This window comes from Corvus hawaiiensis, chromosome 2, assembly GCF_020740725.1.
Source record: "Corvus hawaiiensis isolate bCorHaw1 chromosome 2, bCorHaw1.pri.cur, whole genome shotgun sequence".
NCBI lineage: Eukaryota > Metazoa > Chordata > Aves > Passeriformes > Corvidae > Corvus > Corvus hawaiiensis.
Window position 1 is genome coordinate 1167779 of NC_063214.1, and position 13588 is coordinate 1181366.

Here is a 13588-nt window from a genome sequence, read left to right on the forward strand (position 1 = left end):
CTGTGCAAGGACCTGGTCACCTTCTCTGCAAACACAGGGCCACTCCTGGCGCCTTCCCACTCCAGCTTTGATTGAGGAAACATCAGTGCAGCTCTCTCCTGGATGTGTCCTGCCAAAGTGCACCCCAGCTGCCATCAGTTCAGGCAGTGGGGCATGGTCTTGTGTCCCTACACCTTCCCACAAGGCACAAAGCACTCCCAGGATAGTGTTAGGTCAGAGGACGTGCAGACTCTTGCTTTAGGTGGCCACGTGCTGTAATGCTTGTAAATGTACCCAGTACATGCAATGAGCGGAGATTTTCAGACCAAACTATTATTTATGGGCTTTGAAGCTTTCCCTTCTCCAGTTTCTGCCTACTGGGACAGTGCTGGATTTCTGTTTTGTTTGAAATTTCATCTGAAGACATATATTTCAATGGAGCATGGTGGTGTGGAGCCAGTTCCAGGGTTCTCAGCCCTGAGAATGTGTTTAGCCACTGGGAATGCATTTTGGAGAGCTCAGTGAGAGATTCAGATGGTGGAATGTGGCCAGCTGAGCTCCAGAAAGCTGAGTCTGCTTCCACAGTTCTCCCTGCTGGTGATCTGCCCTGCAGTGGAGGCCTTCACCCACCACCTGCACCCCAGCACTGGCACCCCCTCCCTCCCTCCCTCTCCTCCTCTTCCCAGCAGATGCTTTCTTCCCCCTGCAAGGAAAGAGGGGGTCTCTGGATAAGAGCTGCTCCTAAGTGTGGGGGAAGACCAGCACAGCTCCTGACCTGGCTGGGCCAGGAGGGCTGACCAGGGGTGTCTGGCTTGGTGCTGGGTGCTGGGTGGGAAGAGTTCCTGCCCTGGCCGCACCCCAAGCATCTCTGGGTCATCCCGAGGTGCCAGAGTTCCACACCTCATCCCGCTCAGACAGCCCGGAGCTCCTCACCACCAGCCTCCTCCAGCACCTTCTGCCCAAAGCCAAGCCTGGGGATGTTTTAATCTGATTAACTGTGGCTTGGGAAGCCTGTGCTGACACAGGGGAGACGACAAATTGTTATCCCTTAGGTCGGGATGGGGAAAGCAGGGCATTGCTCAGCTCTGGCTTACGGTAGGGAGTGCAAGCAAAGCAGTGATGTCAGGGAAAAGTGGTGTGGAAGGAGCACACGGCTCATCAGCACCTGTGCCAGCCAAAATTCCATCAGCAATGCAGTGAGACTCCTCCAGAAGCAGGGACTGGAGCTGGATGGTCCTCCCAGCCAAGTGATGGGAGTCGAGACAAAAACCAACGGACAGCATTGTGATACAAAATCAGATTTACATTTTTAAGGAGTCAAAGAAGAGCTTAAACAACTGGGAGAGGTGTGTTCACCACCTTGCATGTGGCAAGATGGGATGGGATGGGATGGCATGGCATGGCATGGCATGGCATGGGACGGCATGGCATGGCATGGCACGGCATGGGAGCTCTAGGTTGGCTGGTGCCAGGTACAGCTGCACCTCAACAGGAGGTTTTGGTGACACAACTCACATCTGTTAGGGTGTACGTGGTTCCTTTCATATTTCAAAGTATTCCCTAACACAAGCACGCAGGCAAAACTTGAAAATGTGGATTGTGCTTAAGGACAAATAGGAGCCCTTTATGGCTTTCTGGCTGATACAACTAAAGATGGGTTGGAGGTTAAAATCCTTATGAGGCATTTCAGTGAATTAACTGCTCCATCAGATCTCCCCCAGCACAAGTGGAAGGTTGCCAGCATCACTGACCGACAGAGACAAAGAGGAGGGCAGAGCATCACTGACCATGAGAAACTCAGAGCAGGGTGGCTTTGCCGGCTCTGTCTCCTCTTTCATCCCTGCTCTCCTCCGCTCCCGCTTCCCAGCTGGGTGGGAGGGGGCTCCGCAGCGACAATGGCAGTGTACTCGTTCCTTCTCCCTCCCCACGGGGTGGGGAAGGCCGGTCGGGCAGTGACAGTCCCATGGACTCGGCCTGCAGCCGATGGGCCCGGGTCGCCTCCTCGCTCCCCCCGATGCAGGCGGCGGGATGGGGGGAGCTCGGCCGGAACCCCGAGCGCCGGGGGGGATAAGATGGAGAAGCGGGCGGTGAAAGAAGCGGGGAGGGAGCGGAACGGAGCCGCCGGAGCGGCGGTGGCCATCGCGCCTTTCCGACACGGCGGCGAGAAGGACTCGGACGTGCTCGCGAAGGGAGGTGGGGGAAAGCAACACAAAAGCTGCTCCCGGGCAGCAGTGAAGCAGAGCCACATGCAGAGCGAGTGGCGGCCGCGCCCGGGAGCGCCGGGTTAATTCCCGGGAGAGGGATGCGCTGCAGCCCCGCGCTGGGATGCCGGGGGGAACAGCCGGGTGTGCAAACCCCCAGGCTGTCGGGTCTGGATTGCAGCTGCTCCCGCCGCGTGCGAGCGGATTAAATTACCGCAAATTCAAACTGAATGGAGCCGTTCCCCCTCCGTCCGCCGGTCCCTCCTCCCCCTGCCCCGCTGCCGGCGTGAGGCTGGAGCGGGGAGGAGGAACGGGAGGAGGCGCCGGCTCCAAGGAGGGGCGGCAGCCCGGGGCACCTCGGCTCGCCCCAGTGCCGGCCCCCGCCCGCCCCGCTCCGCCCCGCGGCCCCTCTGCTGCAGCCGCCGCTCCGCTCCCCGCAGCAACTTCGGTGACCGCCCCGGAGGCAGCGGCCGGAGCAGGAGCAGGGGCAAGGAGAGCCGGGCATGCCGGCGGCGGCGGGCGATGGGCTCCTGGGCGAGCCGGCGGCCGTGGCGGCGGGCGGGGAGGCGCGGCGGGCGGCGGCGGACGGCGGCTCCTTCCTGGCCGCCTGGCTCAGCGCCGCCGCGCCCCGGGAGCGGCTCCGCGACTTCCAGCACACCAAGAGGGTCGGCAACTACCTGATCGGCAGGAAGCTGGGAGAGGGCTCCTTCGCCAAGGTCCGCGAGGGGCTGCATGTGCTCACCGGAGAGAAGGTACCGCGCCCGCCGGGAGCCCCCCGGGGGCACCACGGCGGGAAAACGGGGGGCTGGCTGGTGTGCGGGGTGTGCTGAGCCCCCCGGGAGGACGGAGGAGCCCTCCCGGAGGCTGAGCCCCCCGGCAGGATGGAGAAGTCCTCCCAGAGGATGAGTTCCCCGTGAGGATGGAGAAGTCCTCCCGGAGGATGAGTTCCCCGTGAGGATGGAGAAGTCCTCCCGGAGGATGAGTTCCCCGTGAGGATGGAGGAGCCCGCTCGGCGCCGTCCCCAACTTCCCGCGGCTCCGCCAGGCGCTTCCCCCGCGCCCGCCGAGCTTTCCGCGGCTGCAGTCTCGCCTTCCTCTTGCAATACTTCGGCTGCCTTGACCTGTCTCTTTTTTCCTTTAATTTTAAATTTTCTTTTCATATTTCCCCCCGCCCCCCCCCCCCCCCCCCCCCCGCCTCGTTTGCTTGCTTACTTTTTTCGTGAGAAAAGTGGGGTTTTTGGTGGGGCTTGTGTTGCTGGGCAGCCATCGCTGTGTGCAGTGTAGTCGCGACATATCACGCGTGGGTACACACAGGTACTTGTCGCGCACCAGGCGATGGGAGATGCCGAGGGAAGGGGGCACAGTCCGGCCGTCTCAAGTTGTTGGTACAACGCACGGCAAATGTCTTTGCTGGTGGAGGTGCACCCCGGATGGTTCTTCCCCAAGGTGCTGGTTGGAGAAGTCCGTGCAGGGTCTCTGCTTTTTGGTTTTTATCCAGAGCCCTTCAGTGGAGGCTCTTACCCATCCGTTAGGACAGGTCACAGCGTTATAAAGAGCAGCGGGGGCTTGGCTGGGCAGTAAATCGAGCAGGGACGAGCCCCCCAGAGCCCCCGACAAAGAGTTGTGCTGCTCTTGTTTATCCACACAACTTCTAAGTGCTGTGAGGGGGAGCTGGGGTTGTTTATCGCTGAGAAAAGGAGGCTCGGAGGGCACCTTGTGGCTCTGCACAACTCCCTGGCAGGAGGGGACAGCCGCGCAGGTTGGGCTCTGCTCCCAGGGAACAGGGACAGGAGGAGAGGGAACGGCCTCAGGCTGGGCCAGGGGAGGCTCAGGCTGGACATCAGCAGGAATTTCTCCATGGAAAGGGTTGTTAAGCATTGGCAGGGGCTGCCCAGGGAGGTTTGGAGTTCCCATCCCTGGAGGCATCCAAGGAAGGACTGGAGGTGGCACTCAGTGCTCTGAGCTGGGGACAAGGTGGGATCGGTCACAGCTTGGACTCGGTGATCTCTGAGGTCTTTTCCAGCCTAAATGACTCCGGGATTCTGTGAGCTATCGGACTTCTGCCTGTCTTGTATCTTAGCAGAGGGTTCCCTCCCCGAAGCAGGATGCTGGGTTGTTGCTGAAGCCTCCCTGGAGCCGTGGGGCTGTGTGCGGTGTAATTCCCTCCAGCTCCAGCAGCACTGCAAACGTGCCGCTGTTGATGATTGCATTCTTGCACTCTCGGGTAGTTATTTTTTCATTCCAGTAAATTTGTCACGGAGTGAAATTTAATATAGGACTCTGAGAATCTCATCATGTGAAAAATGATAAGGTTAGTGGATATTATCATATAGGAATGCAAAAGAATAAATAAATGTTGCTCTCCTCTGTTACCAAGCGTGTGCTTCTCCTTGGTAACAGAAACATCCAATGATCCTCCAGTTGATAAAAGGCACATGCACACACACGTCCTCCCCACCTCCACATTTTGGGTTTGCTACATTTATCTCAGTCTGTTAAGAGGGGAAAAAAATAAAAAAGATCCACCACACACCCCTATGTCTCAGCTCCCAGGTCTCCTGCTTGATTCGGGTTTTTTTCTCCCTCAGTGTCTTGAGCAACACACACTGTGACGAAGTGACAAGCAGAAACTCAGCAAGTCACGCTTCCTTCCTGCCAAGGTGCCGTGTCCATCTTTGAGGACAGACAGGGTGATCGCAGAGCTCTGTCTGACCTGATCCTGTGCCGTGGCACCAGAGGAAGCTCTCGCTGACAGTGGGTGAAGGATCAGTCACATACTTTCAAACTGACTAATCAAAGGTCCGCCTTCCCAGAAACCCACTTCTTTAGTTCCAGCTATTTGTGCATAAGCAGTTTGAGTTAATGGGTAGGAGATAAGAGTTATTAATGATTTGTTTCAGGTGAGGTCCTCTCTGAGTGAGGTTCCTTCCTCTCACCCCAGGGGCGAATGCTTTCCATCCCAGGCGTGACCCCACGTGAGGGTTTCACCCCAGGTCGGAGCTGATGCAAACTCAGCTCTCCTGTGCACGTTCCTGTGCCGAGCTCTGGCGTGGCCCCCAGCCAGAGGCAGCTGAGATGTGCCCAAGCCGGCTGTGCCTCGCAGCTCTGCCCGCATGGAGCCCACCACAGGCGACGGAGCTCCGCCTGGGATAGCAGGGAGAGAAGGGAAACATCTGCTTACCCGAGCTCCTTCCTTTCGGAGCACAGGGCTGTGTCAGCGGGGAGGCTGAGGCTGGCAAGGGTGGGAATGGGATCAGGAAGAGAAGTGCCTGGCGGCCAGAGAGCAGGGATTTGTTGGCAGCAGGTCATGGGAGGAGGCTCTGTGGGGAGAGATCGTTGCTCTTGGCTGTGGACATCAACCATTTCTTAAGCACTTCCACCATAGCATCCTGCCATGACCGGCTGCCAACAAGTCCCTGCTCTCTGGCCGCCAGGCACTTCTCTTCCTGATCCCATTCCCACCTTGCTCCTCCCGAGGCCAGAAGGGAAGGTTGCTCCTTAAGGGCCCGATGCTGTCCCCACTTCCATGCCCCGAGGCAGCAGCTGGCTGTGTAGAGTGTCCCAGTTTTTCACTTGCAGAGGAAAAGTTGATCTGCAGGAGTGAGCACTTCGTGTGCTCACAAGGGGAGTCCAGTGCAGCAGAGTGGGGAAACACGGCCGTCTCCTGTGGATCACTGGGATCACTGCATTTTTCTAAGCGGATGTTTTACAAGCCTGTTATTCTGGGATTAGTGCCTCTGTGTGTTGAAAGCAAAAAAACCCCAATTGACATCTGATTTTTGTCTGTAAAGCCGCTGTTGAGCCGAGGGCATTGCCTAAATTCGATGAAATTGCCCTAAGCAGAGTCTTCCTCCTGCTGTCTGGGAGCTGTTCTGGCAGAGCCCGGGCCCCTTACGGTCACTGAAATGTCAGACTTCAGTAGCGGGGGCCCAAACAGGTTTTGATTTGCAGCAGACTTTAGCAACTCCAGAGGAGTTAATGCACATTATTGTCTCAGAAAATTGTGTGTTTGGGAATGAAATCCGTGGATTAATGAGCCCCCAGCCAGGCTTGGATCCATTGCCCTGACACAAGGCATTGTACACAGTCGAGGCGATGCCAAGCGGGTGCCAAAAATCTGCCATTACCTCACCCTGACATTACTGGAATCTGGCAAGGTCTTCAAGAGGGATGGGATGGCACATTCCATGGGCCAGACACTGGTTCCTTTAGCAGGGCAGCTGATGGGTGGTGCACTCGGCGTGACCTGTGTGGGATGGGACTCGGCAGCTCCTACGAGCTCGGGAGGGTGAGCTGAGGTGAGATTTTTAAACCTTCCCTACCCAGGTTTTCATCAGTGGGCTTTAACCCACACCTCTTGCGGTGCTGCTTGTGGTTTGTGCTGCCATAGTGCCACGCATGTTATTATTTTCTGGGCTTGGAAAACCCTTGGTGGGGCCTGATGCAATTAAGTGCATTTTAGCTGAGCGCAGGAGAATGTTGAACGGATTATTCTTTCCATGGCTTTTGAATGAAATATCGCAGCCTGTAATCTGACATTTTGGGGTAAAAGGCTGATTTGTCAGCTCGACTCGGGCAGTCTTTATTGCTAATCCTAAGGAAACATAGCTCCTCTATGAAGAGCAAGCCAATTTAGCTTTAAATTGTGGCTCTGGAGCCCTGCTGAGTGAGCTGTATTTGGGTGACTTTGGGAGCCTGTGCAAAACATACTCTTGGATTGTTCCAAGTCAATTGCTGGGTGATGGGGATCAGGGAAAGCAGATATCTCTCCTTTATAAAGAGAGATATTTTTATTTTAAAAAGGTATATTTTTATAAAAATATACTTACTTTTTGCATTCTTGTGGAGCTGAGAGTACGTTGCCATCACTGTGGTGGGGTGATTTGAGGCTCTGTTAGCACACTCTGTGTTATCTATTCCGTTATCTGCTGCAGGCCCCAGCGAAATGTCCCAATAACTCTGTACAGCATTGTGGAGTGACAACACATTGACAATATATCGAGCCAAAGTCCCTGTAAACAAACCTGATCCAAGATTATATTTAACTGCTTTTTGGTGTAATCTTTGGCACCACAAAAAAAAAAAGTCACCAAGGCAAATTGACTCATTTGATTTCTCATCCACGGAAAGCTTTGTTTATCATTTTCTTTAGTGCTATTGTTGAGCTGGAACAAGGTACGTTTTTAGTTACACTTAGTCAAGAGGCTTTCTGCAACAGTGGGAAGCAGTGGCTAAAAATACAATTTACCAGTTTTTCTATGGAGGCAAAGCAATTAATATTAAAGGTGGCCTTTTCAAAGAAGAGTTCATGTTCAGAATGCATTTCTTTGTTAAAAAGGTAGAGAAAAAAAAAGGCATATTTGAGCCCCCCCGGAGGTGGAGGGGTGGGTGAGCGGGCAGAGCAGCCTCCCTGTAGAGACCTGGAAATGCCTCTTTGTGTCACAGAGTTAAATTTTGCCATGAGTAAATTCACTCTTTCCCTACGTCTTTCACCACAGGCTTCAGGGAATGGAGATTTGGTGGCTTTTGGGGGTGTTGGCAGGTGAGGATCTTGCCCTGTTGATGCCCCGGGTGGCCGTTTCCTCCCTGGTGACATCGCTGCTGGGAAATTCAACACTGGGGGGTACTGTCATCCTTGTCTGTATTTCAAGATCCAGCATTTCCCAGGCAGTAGCACTGGTTTAAAACCTGGGGAATTTGGTACATGCCCATGTACACTTCTAGGATCTTTGCCTCTGTCTTTACCCTTTCTGAGTTTTGGGGGCCTTGAGGGTGTGTGTGGTGTCACTTTCAAACCATCCTGCCAACCAAATGGGTCAGCAGGTTGCCTCACTGCAGACAGAAGTTGAATTGCTAAGGTGTTCACAGGTCTTTCCGTTCAACCTTTGCCTTTTTCCTCCCTCCCAGGTATTGTGAGGTTGCAGGTAAAACTGTGACACCTTCATTGTTTTCAGGGGCTCAGAGGGTAAAGCTGCAGGATTTTAATTTGAAATTTGATCTGGTGGGGTTTTTTTCTTCCCCCAGTGATACTTGCATATCAGTTTCCTGGATGCATTTGCTCTCTCACTTACATTTAATTAGTAGTTTTATCTTTACCTGTTTCTCTACATATTTTCAAATTTTATCTCTATCCAAAAAAGAAAAAAAAAAGCATATTTTGGAAAGCACTGACTGCCAATCCACAGGGTGGCTTTTTCCCAGGATGCTGTTCCACTTTATTAAACAGCTGCCAACTGTTGCACCTGGATGATGTGCCACTCTTAATTACATGCACTGAGGAAACAAAACGAGGGTGTTTCTGCAGCCTGGATTTTGACATTTTCTTGCTTCTAGGTGTTTGCTTTCGCAGCTTTGACACTGTTCTGTTCACAGGGGTTTGTGTCTGTGTGTGCAGATCCAGAATTTGTGCTAAAGCCACTCCACACACACTTCTGTTAACATGCAACACTCCAGGAAATGTTTTGGAGAACAGTGTTGTGGTTGCAGTGGCAGCACTGAGGACTTGGCTGGGAGCAGGACCAGGCTGCTGTGTCAGTGTAGTGTTCCCTGATAGGTGTTATGGAGCTTGCAAGAGTTTTTAGCAGAAGGCAGAGTGAAGCCAAACTGCCGATGTGCTCCCAGCTGCTCAGACTGTTTCACCTGGAAGATAACCAGGTGAAAATTGGTTATGAAGCCACACTCTTCCCTCTCTCTCTTTCCTGTGTTGCACATTGGGTGTGAGCAGGAATGAGCTCGGATAGGCGGGGAGCCTGTTCATTAATGCACAGTCTGACTTCAGAAAGACTGCCTTAATGTTTTTCAGCTGTAGCTTGCAACTTGTTCTGCAATGAACTGAATTGATGCGCATGTGGCAGTTCCTTATCCTCTTGAGATAATCTGCTTTCAAGTTTGCGTTCAGCAGTTTTAAGGATGCCTCATGTCAGCAATGTGCTGCTTTTCCTACAGACTGTTATCCTTTCAGTGGCAGATGCAGGATGGAGGGAAGCCGAGTGTTTTGGGTTGAATTGACACCAGGTGACGCTCACATCTGGATCCGTGTACTTGTTCCTGCAAGTTTTGTAATTTTAACTTGTTTAATGGTATGTAGAGCTGTATGCCCATTTCCAAAGGCATGCGTTACCTCTAAATGTCTTGGCAATTAGAGCACGTCTTGCTTCCTGCATTGTGCAGTGTCTCCTGTGACTCCAGTGACCTGCAGGATGCTGCTGCAGCTTCTTGCATTTCAGCAGATGCAGCTCTTTGTCCCTCTGCCCTCAGGAGTTTTGTTTGCTTGCAGTTGGGAAAAGGGAGGTTATTAATGAGAACCACTTGCTCTTCACAAGGATACAACCCTGGCAGGAAAGCAGTCGTGACAAACCTTGTGGTGACTGAATTGTGACAGTCTGCCTGGACCCCAAGCTGTTGTGTTGTCTGAGCAGTGGCACGGAAATGAGCTGAGGGTTTACAGCTGACTGTGCTGTTCTTCAAGGTTATGGAGAGGCATCAAAGCTGTCCAAAGCCAATAACTGGGGAGATACCAGCCAGGAGACGAATTAGGTGGATTGCAGTGCTGGTGCTCACCTGGCAGTGTGGGATACAAGTGCACCGGAGCAAACTGGCTGGACTCAGGCCATGCTGGTGCTGCTCTGCTTGCCCCACTTTGGTTCCTTCAGCTCCTGATTGGCTGAGCTGTTATTTTCAGATGAGTTGAAGAGCAGAAAACCCAAAGCTCCCTCTCCCATGGCTCAGCGAAACAGCTCATGATGTGTTTCACTGCGGGGTTGTCTGGTGGCCGATCTCCTGCAGGAGATGAACTCAGTGTTGAGAGCGGTTTGGTGGGCTGGAGGTTGTGCTATGAGGAGAACTGGGCTGGCTTTTCTGGAGCAGGAGAGAAGCCACTCTGGGGCCCACCTAGTACAGAGGCACCCCTCCGCGAGCTGGCTCAGTGAACCCCTGCCATACCTGTGTGCTGATCTGTGCTCAGAGTCAGTGCTAGCAGAGAGCAGGGTCAGACCTTATCCTCATGGAAAGTTTGGCCTGGGAGGAGTCACCGTGGTCCCCCAGGGAAAACTCCTGCGAAAAATTAACAGAATCTGCTGCTGTCCTGACCAAAGTCTCCTTTTCTGTCAGTGTTTGCTCTGCTCTGGTCCTGCTGAGCTCTGGGTTCAACACCTTTGGTGCTATACCCACAGTGCTTCTCATTTGCCATGTGAGATCAGAGGCACTGGGAGGAAAGCCATTGCAACAAAGAGAACTAAAAAAAGGCAAGTTATATAAAATAAAGTTCCTTTGCTCTCTGTCTGTTGTGGAAGATTGTCATGGAAACATTTTTTTCAGAGAATAAATTTATTTTCTGTGAATAATGTCCACGGAGCTGAGGGAGAGAGCGTATTATTTATATATAAAATCTTTATTGGAGACACCTTTTTCCTGGCTCCTGGCAGTTGTAAATGTTTTATCTGCTGTGTTTTAAACCACTACAAAGGAGGGTATTACCTGGGCCTCGAAAGCAGTGGCTCACGGGGATTGGGTTGTTGGTTTTTCTCTTCCTTAAAGCCAGAGAGCTGTATTGGTATTAAATCAGGGGCACTTAGCCTTCCATGAGTTCTGCATAAGATCACTAAAATGTGAAACAGGGGCTATTTAATGGGAAACATATCCCACAACCAGGAAAATGGGAAGCCGCGTTGGCTGCTGGGTGTCTCCTGCAGGGATCGGTGCTGGAGGAATGTCATTGGTATCACTGCTCTGCTTCTACTTCCCTGCTCGTAACCTGAGACCTTCATCCATCTCTCTGTGCCAGGGGAAGCTCTCAGCGTTAGGAGGGTGAGTTACGGTTTATCAGGAACAGCTGGGTGGGATGTGGGACACGCTGGCAGCTGAAGCATTGTCTGTGCTCTCCCATGTCCCTTCTCTTGTCCTGCCAGCCTGCTGGGGACACGTCTGGGTGCAGGGAACCTCCTCTTCGCAGCACTCATCGCCCTGGTTGCCCCTGGGAGTGGCTGGGAGCAGCCACCAACTTCCAGTGATGTGGAGTGAGGACCTCGTTGGTCCAAAGGGGTTTTCCATCTGCACATCGGGCTCCCTGTGTGCTTCCCTGAGGAAAGTCTTCCCTGATAGCTGCTCATTCCTTCAGTTTAGGGTTTTCCTCCAGTGTTTTGTCATGTCAGTCTTACTTTAGGAATGGGGGTCAAAAAGCCCTTTTCTGAAAAACAGGGAGATTTTGGAAAGTGATACTTGATGGATGTTTTGCATTTTGTCAGTGGCAAGGCAAGGCAAACCCGTCTGTCCCAGGCGCTCGGAGACAAGATTGTTCTTTGCAGGAAATGTCTCCGGCCTGGAGGCTGGTTTTGACAAGCTCTGTAAGGATTTCTTTTGGAACCTTTTAGTGCATCCTCGTGTATGTCTCTGTCTGGCTTTCTGCCACCACTACTTTCATCAGTCTCTGCATAATCTCTCTTGACTTGTGTAGATATCCTTAGAGGCCAGGGAGGTAAAAATGTGCTGCTCTCCCTCACGGATGCAGTTACGGCTGCCCCATTAATGAGCTGACCAAGAGAGCGCTGGAAGGTTGCTGGAATTGATTTCTTTCTGCCAAAGGCAAGACAGATCCCTGCCGTGACCCACTAAAGATAAGCCATAAACCAAGTTCCTTCCCATGGATGAGGCTGTTCTGTGTTCCAGCTTCCCAGGCAGTCTCTGACCCTGTGGCACCTGTGTCTGGTACAAATGCTGCTGCTTTGGACATGTAGAACCAAGGAAAAATGTATTTTATGGGGGTTTCTTTTCCGAGTGGTTGGGTAGGGGCATTGTGGCACCCCAGTTGCCTCCAAACCATCTCCTGCTGGTCCCTGAGCTGTAAAGGTCTGTCTGTTCCAGGTGCCAGGGACGCTGACAGGTCAGGATGTGTCTGTCTGTCCCTGTTTGAGCAGGGAGTGACACAGATGGTGAGACGGAAAGGGCAGCTGGCTCTGTGGAAACAGCAGAGCAGAAGTCCGGGGAAGGATAACCACAGTTGCCTGTGGAACATGGCACAAAGTTCCCCATAAGTATGATGTGAGGTAACAGACATGTTGAAGACAAATAGCCTGAGTTTGCCCAATTTACCTTTTGGGCTGTTCATTTCAATTTTATTAAAGAGCTTTCTGTTATCAGAAATCTTTCCCTCAAGTAGGTGCTTGCAGAAAATCATTGAGTCAGTGCTTAGCATTCTCTTAATTAAATATTTTGAGCTTCACTCTGTTGCTACGACAAACAGTTGTTGGACCTCAGACTGTTCTGAAGCTCTTTTCAGAACTCTTTCCAAAGCTTCAACATGATTTTTTAATTACTGGCACCAGAACTGGATACAGCAACCTAATAATAGTCCCCAGTGCCTTGGACAGGTGTAATTAATACCTTTTCTTGCTTTAACAAATACATCCTGCTTATGCTTTTAGGGATTATGTTTAAGTTGGCTGTGGCATCAAGAGGCCTTACGATCATTTGCTTATCTAAAGTCCTCCTGAATACCTCTCTACACTGCTGGCTTCTGTCATGTTTGGGCTGTAGGGAATGGTGGGATGTTCTTTTTTTTCCCCTGGCCATTGGATTCTTTCCCTTCAGGCTACCAGGAGTCTGAAGTACATGAGTGAATGTACTCGGAGCTACTTTCTTGTCTGGAAGAGTTGATGTTTCTTCAGGGGCTGATTTCAAGTTTTCCAGGCCGTGTCTAGTCTGCCAGCAGAGCCAGTGGCCTGCTGCCTGCTGAGACATTTATCCTGGACTCCTCTACAGCAGCTGGGTTTGTGTATTGCTACACCCCAAACTCTTGCACTGTTAAGAGTCAGAAGAAAAGAAAATACCTTAACAGCAGTGACTCCTCCCTACCTTTTCTGATGGCCGGTTTTTTCTACAATTAGAGCAAATACCGAAATACCCTTTTCTTTAGTGCTTTCTTTCTTAAGATACTGGAACTTGCTGTATAAAAAACCCCATTCCTTTACTGCACTGTAAAATTTGCGAAGTTGGAACAGTTAGAGGAAAGAATAAACTCTACCCAGAGAATGAAGTTGGCATTTTCTGATCCTTGGATTTGGTTGTGATGAACGACTTGTTCTGTGCCTGGCTGGTTGATTGCCCAAAATGAGATGCCCTTGAAGGGGTTGATTTTGGGACTGTGCTGACAGTTGTGCAGGCTTCAGAGTTAGGTCTGTTTAATATGATTTGAATTGGCCACCCAAAATCACCAGCTGGTTTTGAAAACGGAGCTCAGATTTTTGCGGTGAGAACAGGGGTAAATACAAAGCAAGCTGCAAGTGAAGCCAGACAGCTATCACTGGAAATAAGGGAGGAAAGAAACGGAATTTATTGCCGCCTTGGGCACAGCAAAAAGAAAGAAGCTGGATATGGACTTGCAGTACTGATGGCTGCAAAATATCTCCGTGGTCT

General features: G+C 51.8%; 1 protein-coding gene across 2 annotated transcripts in view; it reads left to right on the forward strand.

Annotated features, from left to right (window-relative positions):
• The first annotated feature begins 2179 nt into the window (after window positions 1-2179).
• HUNK (hormonally up-regulated Neu-associated kinase) overlaps window positions 2180-13588 on the forward strand; it is a 46329-nt gene continuing 34920 nt past the window's right edge. Inside the window, exon 1 of one of the 2 annotated variants that reach the window (XM_048293895.1) lies at window positions 2180-2932. In XM_048293895.1, coding sequence (XP_048149852.1) covers window positions 2684-2932 — 249 coding nt within the window. In that variant the 5' untranslated portion in view covers window positions 2180-2683. The remainder of the gene's footprint in view (window positions 2933-13588) is intronic. The other variant, XM_048293896.1, reaches the window with a different exon arrangement.